The following is a 14,630-nucleotide window of genomic DNA, read 5'->3' on the forward strand; positions in this document are numbered from 1 at the left end:
ATAAAACCAATGCTCAGCAAAGTCATTGCGATGGAGCAATGCACCTGAGTGCCAGCAATCAGTTAAAGTAAATGAACAGCCCTGTCTTCCCCTCCACCATTCTGGCACTTTCTACATCTCAGGTTAATTAGCACAAGCGCTGGAGAGTGCAATAATAAATTGCAAAGCTCCCTGCGAGCCAGCTCACGGAATACATTTCTATAATAGAGCCGCAGAACCTGTATATGGATGCGCGCGTGTGTGTGTGAGAGCGGGAACATTCATGGGATTGGTCAGATAAGAGACATATTGACCGGGTTCCTTATGACGTCTGTTCCTGGGTTGATCTGTCCATTATCCAAGGAGTGAATCATATTGACAGTTTGAATTATATTTCAGAAGATTTTTTTTCTCCCCCTCCTCCAAAGACCATTTGTAATCATTGCACATTCGCTGGCTTTTAAAAGTGAGCTCCTCTGGAGCCGGGTTACACTGAAGTCCTCCATCGAGCGTGAAGGAAGAGTTCTTTTGGGTGGCGGGAACATGGACAAAATCTGTTCGATCCAGCTCTGCCTTGGGCTCCTAACTGTTTTCTCTATAATGCCGTTGATACCGTCTGCACATGGAAAACCTCTTGCACTACAAGGTAAGCTGAAACTCAGCCTAGATGACACAGGTAGGTACTTCTCTCTGCTGGTTGGTTGGTTGGTTGGTTGGGGGATTTCCTTTCTGCTTGGCCCAACCCTACAGCACTGATTTTCACATGGGAAGGAAATAAGGTTACCCATTACTACCTCACTATACTAAACATTTGACCAACCAGTGAGCTACTGAGAGGCCTCATTATATTAGTGTGACCTACAACCATCCCTATGTCCATTTCTGGTTGTATAATACATCACATTTAACAGTGACTGTGGCACATCAGAAGGAACGTGTCTCATGAGAATCTCTCTTGCTATTGATAAAGAAAGTCTCTTAGGAAAAAAAATGCCCTGGTATTATCCAGTGATGGTCCTGGCACAGAGCGTACGAGATCTGACAGCTCCTAGGTGTCAGTACTAGACCTTTTATCCAAGGAGGCTTCTTTTTTACATGTTCTTCTTTAAGTAACTTGAGTGCATCTTGGCTCGCACTTATTCTGCAGGGAAATGGTGTCATTAATCTTTGTTACAGAGCCTTTGAGCGGGAAATAGGAGCAGCCCAATAAAAGCTGGAAAATAACATTGCTTTTAAATTGATTTTTCCTCCTCTGTTGCCCGGTCGGTTTAATAATATTGCCTGGTTGGTTTAATAATAATGCCTTTTATTTTGATTGTGCATTTATATTTTTTTTCTAAAGCAAACTCCAACATGCCTAACCACCAACATTTCAAAACCATCATAACCCAAATCATCTTTAAACTCACCATGATAAACGCATCCCTCTTGTGATGCCGCTAAATTCCAGGGCGTTAATTCTGGCTTGTAACTGAGATCAGGATCAGGCCCAGTGACACCAGTCTAGGTACCACGCCAGGGATGAATTTGGCCAGCATTTATGATCATCAGAGTAGGCACAGCGCCTCAGCTCCCCAGCTCCTCCAGGTTTATGCCGCTGTGTCTAAAGAGATATCCCACACCCCCTAAGCCTCCACTACATTCCATGAGATCAGCCATAATAATAACAACGTGTTGCCCCCTGTGTGCGTATGTTTTGCTTTAACCTCATCAGGGTTAGATAAGGGTGAAGCCACTTGGGTGAAATGATTGCCCCTCACCTCCATGTGTGGAGGGAACGGAAGCCTGGAGGATCAGGAAGAGAAGAATCCTGTTCCTCGGGCACCATTCTTGCCTGTCTATGGTCTCTACAGGAGCTTTGGGATCTGAAATGGGATGGGAGCCTGGGCACTCTCATGCATTTCCCCCCCTGCTTGCCTCACAAAAGTTAACGCTCACTGTGTGCCCTACCCCTCACTTCAGGCTATATAAGAGACCGGCTGGGCTGAGCTGGGAGCTCCTGGTCTCTGCAGCACTACAGAGTCTTGGTGCATATGGCCCTGGACTATGGTGACTGTCTGGTGATCAGATACTGGTGGATCCATGGGGTTTGGGGAGCGATCTTTCCAGGGAGCAGTGACTCCCCACTCTCCCTAAGGGAACGATACAGAGAACGCTCTGTCTGGAGGTTTCACAGAGGGCCCAGTCCCCTTCTGGCAGCAGACAGTTGATTTAACAGGTTCTGGGAGGATTCCCCTTGTGTACAGGGAATCCCCGGGTGGCCTAGAGTCAGCACAGGGGGCTTTCCCAGGGAAATGAAGGTATGTCTTGGACATCCATAGAGGGTGGCCCTGCCTGGCGCTGGACCAGTCCGTGGCCCCATGGGTGGACAGGCGTGACTTAGAGTAGCTCTGAGGCCAGCCTACCCCGTGGCTGGCTCTAGCCAGGGTGAACACAAAGGCTTTTTATCACCTTTATCTCAAGCACAGCAGGGGAGTTAGCCCAGAGGTGGGGGCTCTTACCTCTAGGCTGGGGGGAACTCCAGTAAGTGTGCACCAGGGATTGGTCTCGGGGAGACCGGCTGCACAGACTCCCAGCTCCTCTCCAGCTCCAGTGCGATTCTGTGGGAGCAGCTGGGGGAGGGCGGAGACGGAGAGGGAGTCCCCAGTGGATTGATGATGGACTAGGCAATGCAACTCTCTGACTCCCCATTGCGTAACAGGGAGGGGCCACGTTGACCAGGACCCTGTTATAAGCGGAAGCAGCCACAAAGCAGCTCTGCTAGGGCTGAGGGTGAGGATTGCAACCCCACCCACCCATGGGAGACCCCCCCAGTACATCTCCCTTTCCCACCCCCCCATCCCTCCCAACCTCCCATTATGCGGCAGCGAGATATTTCCCTCCTCCGTTCTTGTGCCGGGAAACCCATTCATCCTGGCATCACAGCCTGAGAGAGGTGTTTTATGTGCTGCAGAAAACCAAGGGTTTCCGGAGAGAGGAGACACCAATCACCAAGATGTCCTGCTGACGCTGCTGCTTAACAAAAACCTCGGCTGGAGGCAACCAGCGAATAGCAGTAAGTGAAGGGGCGCGTGACACACTCATCGATCCCGGCTCCAGCTTCCCATCCCAGATCCCTGGAGGCAGCTTTGTATATTTGAATACTAAGGACCTGATGCTTAAGGGCTGAGCCCCCGAATTACCACGGATTGCTATGGGAGTGGAGACCGCTCAGCACCTTGTAGGATTGGGACCTACACCCAGTGGATCAGACCGTCTGGTACACTGGGGCTACTTGATGCTGCTTTTCCATTGCAAGTCTGACCTAAAGCCATCTTAGCTGGCCCCCGGAGGCTCCCGCAGCACAGGGGAATTCACAGGTGGTATTGAATTGTCATAGAAGCTTCTCCAGTCCCCACATCCCCGTAGCAGACACAAGTGGCATGGCTAGTGACAAGGAAGACTGACGGAAGCGTCCCTGCACCCCAGTAATCCCTGGCTGCTGGAAAGAGTTCTATACTGTGCCAGCAGACGGGTCCAGCTCAGCGCAAGCCCAGGGTCAGAGGGAGGGAAGCCACACACACACACACACACACACACACACACACACACACACACACACACACACACACACACACACACACACACACACACACACTGCAGCTAGGGGCCCTCAGAGGCAGCTCAGAGTCTGGCTGGAACGTTAAAACTTATGCAATGTCTTCAACAAGAGCGCATACAAATAGCTGATCATCATTTATATCCTTTACAGAGAGCAAAGAGGTGATCGGGCTCAGCCGGGTTCTCTGGATGAGCTAAGAACCAGGGGGAACGCCCATCAGAACCTGACATTGTTAAAGTTGGGAAAAGTTCAGTCAATGGGATTTTTCTTGCTGCTCCATCCCTTTGCAGCTCTGGTTTGGTGGGGACTGGAGGCGCTGTGCTATCACGTGGGAGGTTATCCCAGCCGCGAGATCGGACGTGACCAAAAACCAGAGAGTGCAATTCTAAGGGCTCCAGGCCTTCCTGTCGATTTCAGCAGGATCCCAGCCCCAGAACGTGGCAGGGTATCGTGAGACTTCTCCTGGCACAAAAGGAGGGAGCGTCATTCAAATCAATGAGATAACATTTGCTCACTGAGGGCCCAGCCCAAAGCCCATTGAAGTCAATGGAGGGTTCTCACTGGCAGTGTAGGTCTTCAGAGCAGGACTGTGCTGTGTTCTCTTCACAGTGACAATTCTGATGAAAACAGGAGAGCACAGGGACAAGCAGTGACAAAATGCCCCAAGGACTGCAACGGTCTCCACCCTTCCCTCTGCTAAACTCAGTGAGGCAGCCGTAGTTCTGAATGGCTGGATAATCCTGCAAAGCAAATCAGTCAAGTTCTTCTGCTAATGAAGGAATTCAGCTTACAAATAGGACTCATTCAAGAAAGAACAGGCTTATGGGTTAGTTATTACTCTTAGAGGCAGGCTTCATTTTATGCCGGGAAACTGCTAACAATTAATCTCCAAGGGAAGCATAGGCAGAGGGTTTACACCAAGGCAAAGTGTCGTCAGTAAATTAGCCTTTTTTAGTCTCCCCTGAGACCATCTGTTCCAGTGTCAGCTGCTGTTCATTTTTGGGATGCCGCAGCCCTTGGCCAGCCCGCTGGCTTGTGGGACTGTAGCCAAAGCAGACGCCAGAAATGCCGCAAGAAGTGGATGTGTCTGCAGTAACAACTGCAAGCACTTAGGTAGCAGTTTTCAACCCTAGATCTCAAGTGCTTTTGCAATCTCTGTTTTGCTGCTGTGAAAAGCGGGTCACAGAACCTTGAAGGGATTTGTCCAAGGTGCCACAGGAGGCAGAGCCAGGAACAGAAGCCAGCTCTCTTGCTTCCCAGCCTGTCCACTGGACCATGCTGTCTTTTAAATCAAGACTGAGATGCTGTATTGGCTTTATGCATACTGGTGCCCCTTTTGGCCCAAGCAGTTAGCCAATATTCGGAGTCTTGCAGGTTGTCTCCATTGGGGGAGAAATTGATGGTGGAGACAGGTGTTTCTTTGGTGCAATCCTGTTTATTTACAAAGACTGTACAAAGGCCTGTTTCCCCGAATGCAGCAAGAACAAACAGCAGCAGATAGTTTCCGGGCTCACGGGTCCATGCATCTTTCCAGCCAGCACTCTGCCCAAAAGAAGCTCTGTCTCTTGGCTTCCTCTCAAGGCCATGTTACCAGCGCTTCTCTGGGTGGCTCCTGGCTTTCTGGCCACTTTTCTGCTTCTCGCAGTTCTGCTGACATCGCCAGGTCATCAAGGAGTGGGAAAAACCCCTTAGTGTAGATGCAGCTGTACCAAGAGAAGAGTGATTTTGGCAGCATATCTAATGTCATTTGGGGAGGTGGGAGAGCTAGGCCAGCAGAACTCCTTTCACTGGCACAAGCTGCGTCTCCTGTAGCGGGCTTTGCTGGCGTAGCTGTACTGGCAAAGGCTCTGTAGACGGGCCCCACACAGCTGCCGGGTTTGCACTGAATACCCCGGAAACCACCTCTGCCCACATAACTCAGCTTCTGCCTGGCCTTGCACGTAGCCTCACCCCTTGGGCAGTGTTTTCTATCGTGTTAGCTATGTTGCTCCATCAAGGTGCTTAATTGCGTCTTACTGTCCCGGGGCGCATCACTCATGGCTTGTCTGGCGCCTCCTCCTGGTCACTCTGGGGATTAGCTCTCAAGGTCGACGACCCTTCCGGGGTCACATGACATCACACCAGGCACTGCAGCATCCTCTCTTGTCCCAGGCACCACAGCGTCCTCTTTGTGACTCAGCCCTCCGGCCGGGGCACTCAGCATGCCCCCTTCTGTTCTCTGCCCCTCCCACAGTGACCCAGGCAGTCTTCCCATTCACTGCCCCTTGCCTGGTGTATGCCACACCCGGCTGGCTGGTGGGAGAACCTGGGCTCACCCACTGCTCTGGACTCCAGTCCAGTAATCCTGGGCTTTCCTCTCCCAGCCCTCACTGCTCCTTTCCTGGACTGCGTCCAACAACTCCTGGTTCCCCTCCTTGCTCAAACGCTCCTCCCTCTTCCCAGGGAGTGACTGACCCTTTCCCAGCGGCAGCCCTTGTCTATTGCCAGCTTCCTGGCTTGATAGGCCCCACCTGTTCCTGCCCAGCTGAACCTGCCTGCAATCAGCTCCCTGCTCCCTGGCTCTCCCGCCAGGTGCAGCCTATGGAGTTAACAGGCCTACCTGGGCACCTTAACTCCTTCCAGTCCTGGGGGGTGGACACCCCCTCACACTTACACTGATCCTGAGTGAAGGGTGGTTAGATGTGGCTCTGCCACAGCAAGGTCTGTGATTGCCAATAGTCAAAGACACGCCTGCTGGGAGCCACCAACTCGCCAGCATAACCGTAATGGCGACTGCATTGGTTCTCTCCTGCTTTGTCACTTAATCATAGATACATAATTCCCCTGTTCCTTTAGCCTGAGTTACTGCCATTCAGGGCATGGGACTAGGCCCATTTGTTCTGGCTTTTGCCCAACCAAGGTGATGGGGAGCTGCTGAGTTGGCACTGGCCAGTACATGCCCTTATTTTAGCTGTTATATTTGTACCCATCAGGTATGTTGTATAAGTTACAAAACAAACATGACAACCTGTCCCCTTTATTATTTAGCATTAAGGGAAAGTCTATAGAACTTGTAGGAAATGCCAGCTCTTCTGTTGGGTTTTCAACTAACCCATATTTTCAGGGCTAAGTAGGAATTCAATGGTAAAGAGGCCTTGCACTTATAAAGGGTGAATGAGGACATTCCTTCTCCTGGGGGTTTCAGGAAGCAGTACCAATATTTACACTACCTGTGTTCTTTCTTCCAGACTTGGAGCTGGCAAAGAAATTTGAAGAACTTGAACAGGTGAGGGGCGCATGCATTGATGCAGAGTGAACCAGACAAAAGCCAGTAGTGGGTCAATAATACCCAGACTGAACTAGTGGGTACGTTGCGATCCCTGGCCTGTTTTTCATCAATTTCAGAGCCCCAGTGTGAGAACGGGCCGTCTCCTCGGGAAGAGGAAGAGGAAAGCACAGCAGGGGTTTAAAATGCTCATCAGCTGGAAGGAATACATTCATAGACTGCCAAGCCAGAAGGGACCCTTGTGATCCGCTTGCATAGCACAGGCCCAAGGACTTCCCCCAAGTAACTCCTAGAGCAGATATTTTAGAAAAACATCCAGTCGTGATAGAAAAGTGGCCAGTGATGGAGAATCCACCATCAGCTTTGCACTGGGAGCAAGATAGGAAATAACATTGGTTAGGTTGCAGCAGTGACCTAGCTCTGCCATATTTACAGGGCCAGCATCCGGAAAGGCACGCTGGGGAGAGGGAAACCCTTCCCCGGGAAGAGGCAGAAGGGGCTAGCTACGGAGGCAGGCGTTGCTGCTTTGTCGTGTTTAATCCCATCACTGGGTCACACCAAGGAGCTATGGGGGGGGGGAGGGGGGGACTGGTTCAGATTAGAGACAGGACCACAGCACAGAGTCCTACTCCCAGTCTGAATTTCCCCAGGTCCTTTATTATGCTGGTTTGTGTCACAGTAGCACTTAGAGGCCGACTCCAGGAGCATGTCTCCATTTTGCTGGGGATCCACCACCCCATGGGGACAGTCCCTGCACCAGAGAGCGGAGGGTCTAAGCAGACAAGGCCGGTGTGAGTGTGTGCCCTCACCTCTAGGGACATAGCAGTGCAGGGAACTTGGTCTCTTACCCCTTGGTGGCCGGTCCCGTGGCTGCGATGGCTAGTCTCAGCTGGTGTCTTCTCCTCTCTCCCTCTCTGTTTTCTGTGGCTCGGCCCTCTGGCCAGGTCACATGACAGTTCACTCCCCTTCCAGGGTAACAAAAGATCCATCCAACTTCAAGTCCAAATCAAATGCCCGGACTAGCAGCTCTTCCGGCCCTCTCGGGAGCCACGGAAGTTCTCTGCATCTCCTGACCCCTGCTTCTTGCCCAGCAGGACTGTCCCGCTGCTTCCCTTCACCAGGCATGCCAGCATGTTTACCTCTGAGGGTCTCCCTGCTCCTTTTAGGCCACATCTCAGGGATCCCCCCACAGGAACCTACCCTGCTCCATGGGGAAACTCAGCCTGATTTCCTCAGGCTCTCCTGCTTGTTCCTCCCTCCTGGGTCTTCCTCCCTCTGCTGAGTTCCCAGCTTTATTTAACTAGCCCTCGCCTGGCTTCACCTCTACAGCTAATTAAGCCCATTGCAACCAGCTGTGGTCACAGAGCCACCCTTATGTTGCAAGTTCATTGGTGAGGCTTAGGGATAGCTGGTAACTCATGGGAAAGCCTGCGCCCAGCTTGCCTCAAAGGGCCAGCCAGCCCACGACAGGATAGTAAGCGTGTGAGGGGAAACTGAGGCCCGGGGAGTGGAAGTGACTCACCCATGATCACATGGCAGGTCATGGGAGAGCTGGGACTAGAACCCAGGTCTCCTGACTCTCAGTCCAACCGGCCTCTGCAATGTGTCACTATATCACACCTAGCTGCAGCTGGGATCGAGATGGGCCCCAGCACAGTGCCCTGATTCCAATGGGACCTTCCCCAGAGATCTGGGATATTAGGATCTGGTTTCCTGGGAGCTACGTTGGCAGAGCAGAAGCACAGAATCTCCGTGCTGCGGATGGCCCTCGCCTCTAGAAGCGGGAAACAATGGCCGTTAACATGGAAGCCCTGTCGCAGAGAAACCAGTGCTACAGGTTCACTGCTGCCAGAAGGGAAAGTGAACGGGAAACGAGCAAGGAAAGTGAGAGGAGGACATCAAAGCCACAGTGGCAAGAGGAATAAGGCCGTGGCACTCTATGCAGTGACAGGTGGGGGGGTGGCTTGCGGAAGAAGGCTGGGGGTGGGTCAGGAGAGGTTAATCTAACCTTGTGCTTGTTCCAAACAGCTGGAGAAGTTAAAGGAGCAGCTTGTGGCTGGGGAAGGCTCTGAGGAGGCCTATGCCGAGGCGGGCCTGCTGCCATCACACCCTGACAAACGCGGTGGGTTTTGATTTTAGAGCAGCCTCTGGGATCGAGCTGCCTGCAGCCCGCCTGCCCCTTTAGGGCGCTCTCTCTATAGGCTATAGCAGATCTGCTGAGAACCCCAAGGTCAGCAGAGCTCAGCCATCCATTGTGACCAGCCGTTGCCTGCTAGTTAATCAGCCTCGTTGACTGCACTAGCAGCAGGATCTCCCTCTAGCCTGAGCTGACTGGCTGCTTTCTGTCCACATTGTCATTTTCTTCTGATACTCTAAGGGGCTTTGGCAGCATCCCGAAATGGTCCTATTTTGGTCCCTTTTGGTGGGAAATCAGAAGCTTTTAAGAGCTTGTTGGTTCATAAAGGAACTGGGGACCCCAGGCTGTAAGGAATAGCTCTGTTAAAGGTCCTCGTGTGTAAGGGGATTTTAGCAACTGGAACCACTGCAGGGATCCTTTAAGTGCTTCTAAAATCCATTTGGAAACTTCAAGCAGCCTTGCAGCAGTCGTCCCTTTTCATTCTGGAGGGGGTATGGGGTAATTTGGTACATCTTGGCTCTCCGTTCTGCAGAAACCCCTTTGTCTGCATGAGTCTGCCCACATTACACAAGCTGAACGTGAAAACATGCCCCCTTTGTTGAGGTCACTGCTCTCCTGCGTATGGGCAAAACAAGGAGCAATTGTTTGTGTGGCTGAGAGATAGTGAGGAAGGACATGGAAATTAACCAAGAATACAGTGAATTAGAGGTGGCCGAGATCTAAGATGTCATTCCGTCCATTCTCCCTGCCAAGAATGCAGCACTGCTGCCTACTGCCAGTCGCGTTTTACATGAGCTTGCACCTAACATCTCGCTTTCTCTCCTGGGCCTCCCTAGCCTGCTTTTGGAAATATTGCGTGTGAAGCCCCGCTGGGACTGGAAGAGAGAGAGAAGGACGGCCCTGAATCGCCTCGCTGTGGTGTCCCGGTGTTAACGTATCTTCTGTACCTTCATCGTGCTGCTCCCTTGGGTGCTTTTCCCAGTGAGGAGCTAGGCAGGGCCGCAGCCAGGATCGACGGGAATTCGGACAAGACTGGGAAATGCCCACGTTTCACCCCTTCTTCCCTCATACTTCCCTCCCCCTCCATTTGTTATAGCATCTGCCTGCCCTGTCTCCTTTCAGTCTATCACCGGTTTGGTCTTAACCCTCAACTTTTCCTCGCCTCCTCTTTTCTCCCGGTCCTCCTAGTGCCTCCCCCTTGCCTAGTCCCCCTGAGTGTGGGAGGGGAATGCCCTGTAGGCACCACTCTTTGCAGCTGCTATTCATTGTGGTATCCGTGGTCCCATTCCCCTTCTAAACCTGGGCCCAGGACAACGGCACCACCCATCTCCTGTGGTGGGGGCAGGCCGGGAGCTGGGAGGGGGTGTGTTTGCCCTTTAACTGACAAGGTGAATAATAGCGGGCTGAGTGCATTGTGGGGATTTGGCTGGCTTGCTGCCACAGCTTTGCAGTGTTGTCGCTCTTTGTGTCCTGTCGGTGTGCACAGCGTGTATCCGCCAGTCTTTACTTCAGAGGAGAAAAGGGCCAGAATACCGGCTCCTTTAGGATATAAGTCAAATAAAGGTAAAATGCTGATTTATATTTCAGAGTCCCCTGATGTTTTCTGTCTCCTTCATTAGCATGGCCCAGGTCTGTTCTTCCTTCCAGACTCGCACAGAACTCTCACTGATTTAAATTGAGCATAGAAATAGCCACAATGGAATAGACCAAAGGTTTATCTAGCCTAGTATTCAACAGTGACAAAAGTAGCAGCTGCTTCCTTTGACCAGTTTTGGGAATCAGGGCTTCATCTCCAACACGGAAGTGCACTTGTGCTAAGCCACTGGTCCAACCTCTTTGAGTTCCAGCCTACCTAGGGTTCTGACTCCCAAGGGTGGACTTCTCCCGTGCTTCACCCTCTCTGACGGTGCGTGACTCACTGCTGTGGCGCCTCCTGCTGGTCGTCTCTGCGAATTAGCGTCTCCAGCCTCCGGAGCATCCTCTGCAGGCTGGTGTCCCACTGCTGCTGGCTCCCCAAGTTCCTCCCAGGACCAGGTGCCACTTGTCTTTGGGATGCTGCCCCCTGGCAATACCCCCGCAGTCTCAGGGTCTCCCCAACCCTCTATCCCCACCTTGCCTCAGTTGTGGGCTACTGCCGGTCACCATCTAGCCCCTGCTCACTGCGGCAGACTGCAGTGTAAAAGCCACTCATCATAGGCAAGGGGGGATTGGACCTGCTGCCTCTGCCTGCCTGTGGGCTGCCCCCTGCAAGCCCCAGTACCTAATTGGCCTTCCACTAGGCCGCAGCCTGGGGGGTTTCCAGGCCGGAGCTCCCCAGCTCCCTTGGCCTTCCCCCAGCCCTGCTCCACACCAGGTACCTTCTCTCAGCTCCCTGCAGCCAGGTCCCTCCCTCTCAAAGCTAGAGAGAGTCTGTCTCTGGCATCTGGCCCCAGCCCTCTTATAAGGGCCAGCTGGGCCCTCATTACGCCAGCCTCGGCCTGATTGGGGCATGGCCCCTAGCTGAGGCTGCTTTCTCCAATCAGCCCCACTTTTCCTTCCCTGCCACAGCCTCTCCCCAGGCTGATTTAAGTCTTTTAAAGGCAGGAGCAAGTGACCATCCCGGCTACACCCTCTACCCCCTAACTAAACCCACATGCATAGAATTCACACAATGTCATACTGCTGCCCGGGGGTTCTGCGGGCATTCATCAGACAGGGGCACTTCTTCAACTAACCAAGGAAGAAAATATTTTTTTAGTTATTTGCAAATGAAATACAGCCAGTTCCTGGGCCATATTCCCAAGTGTAAGTCCAGGATCACTCTGCTGAAGCCAATAGAGGTAACGTTGGATTCCCAATAAGAGATAGAAGAATAGAATTTGGCTTTGCAGTGTGGATGAGTGAAATGATTTGGGCTATAATTGGACATGTGTCTCCAGGCCTGTCTAGCCGTAGTATTTCACTGCAGGTTGCCTGGTGCACGTTCTTCAAAAACACCACTTCCCCACAAAGCACCAATTATTATCCTACATCAGCTGCCTGGGCTCTGGCAGAAGGTGCATGTTTACATCAATAGCTTGGATGCTCTTCAAGAACAGGGGACCTACACAGCTTGCTATGATGCCGAAGCTGGCACACATCGAATGTAGGCCATTGGCATAGATTAGCACTTTGCATACGTTAGCTCAATTTGATCACCCCCAAAGTACATTGTGCTGCTAAAGTTAACTCTTTGGGACTTGGACTCTCCTGCAGATTATGGATACATACTCAGTGCCTCTGTGTAAACGTGCCCTCGTGTGTTGTTCTCTACTATCACAAAAGCCAGAGAGACAGGAATCACTACAGCCCATTCTGGAGAGCAATAGCTCTCTTAAAAGAGTAGTGTAGTCACAATAGTTTGGGGACCTGTTCAGGGCTCTATACTTATGCCTCTCACTGGCTTTCAGATCAACTGAGTGCAGTTTCACCAGTGACGAGCCAGGTTTTCTAATGGCCAGGGTAGCAAACGCCAGCTAGGTTCTGCAGCCCGGCCGTGTCCACAGCAGCAGGAGGAATAGAGAGTCTGCAAAGGGAATCAGATGTTTGTAGCTATTACACAGTTGGTGGGTACCCACATGGCAGCATCTGAGGTACTGCAGTACTTCCCTGTACTCAGGTAGCTGCAGTGATCAATATGAGATACCGTGGTGCGATAAATGTTACTGGATTCCTAGATTTTTAAGGCCAGAAGGACCCGTTAGGATCATCTACTCTGATTTCCTGCATCGCACAGGCCAGAGAACCCCACCCAGTGATTCTTGCATCGAGTTCATTGCTGACCCTTTAAGGGCAGCCTCTCAAGTTCACATGGGGCAGGCTATGGGGCTTGGGCTCCAGCATTCATGGCAGCTGGCTGAGAAGGCCGAGGGGCTTGACGTGTCTTAGTCATCAGACTGAGGCTGTGGTGTATAGGAGGCAGCTTGTCCCGCTTCCTACTTCTCTCGAATGACAGGCTGTGGTCCTGCCGTCCCCTTTGCAGCTCCATGCCTTGCTGCTGTCAGGCTGCCAGGACAGCATCCTGCCACAAGGAACAGTGAGACTGAGTAAGAAAGTATAAACCAACCACCAAGCCTTGGGTTAAGTAGAAACATCCTCCGGGGCAAGTTAGTCCCTAAATGAAGTTTCTTGCACTTTCCTCTGCAACTTGGAGAAGAGAAATCTTTACCCCCTCACTCAGGCGCCACTTGGACAGCCATTTTTTCCCCACCATAACCACACTTTGTCCGTGGCAATAATATGAGCTGATTTGCTGCTCTGAGAATCCTGATACTCAGGGACCACACATAAGACAATGTAAACATATTTTCACAAGATGGTCACTTGTGTTGATTTATTAGCAGACACCCCATCTGAATGGTTTTGTGAACAGAGGAAAACAGGTAAAGTTGCTACACAGTACATGTCACAGTATCATCACCTCATGTTTGCTAACCTCCATGCTATGTACAAAAACCTTGGCCAGCATGATTCGGCTGTGAGAACCGCAGTGGTGCCCAGGCTTACTCTTTTCTATCCAGTTTTAACACAGATCTTTCACAGGCCTCCTAATGCTTCGTATTTAAATAGGACTTTTCATCCATTGATTTAAAAAGTGCTTTGCAAACAAATTTAAGCCTCAGAACACCCTTTCGAGTTAGGCATTGGTGGATGAACTGAGAAAAGAGAGGCTACATGATTTGGCCACAGTAAAACAAGCAGTCCAGTGGCAGTTTGGAAGAGAACCCAGGAGTCCTGACTCCCAGTTCTCTGCTATTACCAACATCCAACAGTCCTTCCCCAAGTTTAATGTTCTCCTGCATGGTGGAGATATTTCTGTACATGCCTGTAGACTGCAATATTTATCTGTGGTTAGAACAGAGAAAAGGGCTAACGCTGACCAATAGTTACGCAGTACATTTTATTGTAACGTAGTTTTAGCATCCCAACATAATGCATTAGCTCTGGATTTCTCCAGTCTGAGCCTCCCCAGGTGTGTAACCGGGAGAGAGTCCCCCTCAGACTGCACGTTTAAAGAAATAAGCAGAATTCAACACAAATTTCAGCAGACCCCAGAAAAACGGGAGTAAACGAATGAGGCGACTTGTCATGTCTCAGGCACAGCCCAGCCCTTCTTTCTTTCTGTAACATTGCAGATTTCAGTCTGGGGCTGTGATCGTTTGTCACTATGCTACAAAATCAGTGGTTAAAAGATAATAGCTGTATATATATATATATATTTAAAAAAAGGCAGAGAACTGACAACCAAACCCATCTTTTCCTATCTGACAGAGAAAATTGGTGTGTGCCATCTCACGGTGCATTCAAAGGCAGATACAACAAACAGCAGAACTATGTGGCTGTGAAGGCCAAAGTGCCTTGGAGTACAGATTTGTGACAAGCTACAGCTATGAAATCCTATGAGGCCACAGCTTTGTAAGAATCGAGAAGTTTTCTAAACTAGAAATGTTGACAAAAATAAAGATTTCTGTGAAAATTCCTTGTTTTCAACCAGCTTCAGTTCCAGTCACGGGGAGCGGAGGGGGAGGGAGGATAGGAACTGTCAGGAAACATTAGTTCCTCTTGGGGAGTTGTCCGGATTCCTCCCTACTCAGCCAACTTTCCACTGGTGGCCAGTCTCCCTCCTCTGC

General features: G+C 51.1%; 1 protein-coding gene across 1 annotated transcript; it reads left to right on the forward strand.

The window, feature by feature from the left end:
- The first annotated feature begins 522 nt into the window (after positions 1-522).
- Positions 523-10,188, forward strand: UTS2B (urotensin 2B). Its single transcript, XM_039488716.1, has 5 exons — positions 523-655; positions 2,933-3,034; positions 6,808-6,845; positions 8,874-8,967; positions 9,819-10,188. The coding sequence occupies exons 1-5, from the start codon at positions 523-525 to the stop codon at positions 9,842-9,844; spliced, it is 393 nt and encodes a 130-aa protein (XP_039344650.1). The 3' UTR covers positions 9,845-10,188.
- Positions 10,189-14,630: the final 4,442 nt, after the last annotated feature.

Source organism: Mauremys reevesii, linkage group 9 (genome assembly GCF_016161935.1).
Source record: "Mauremys reevesii isolate NIE-2019 linkage group 9, ASM1616193v1, whole genome shotgun sequence".
NCBI lineage: Eukaryota > Metazoa > Chordata > Testudines > Geoemydidae > Mauremys > Mauremys reevesii.

Excerpts from the sequence above, each read along its gene's own strand:
- UTS2B (XM_039488716.1), top strand. The coding sequence starts at position 523 with ATGGACAAAATCTGTTCGATCCAGCTCTGCCTTGGGCTCCTAACTGTT. Across the intron at positions 3,035-6,807 it reads GAGGCAACCAGCGAATAGCA|ACTTGGAGCTGGCAAAGAAA; the intron begins GTAAGTGAAGGG and ends TCTTTCTTCCAG. Across the intron at positions 8,968-9,818 it reads ATCACACCCTGACAAACGCG|CCTGCTTTTGGAAATATTGC; the intron begins GTGGGTTTTGAT and ends GGGCCTCCCTAG.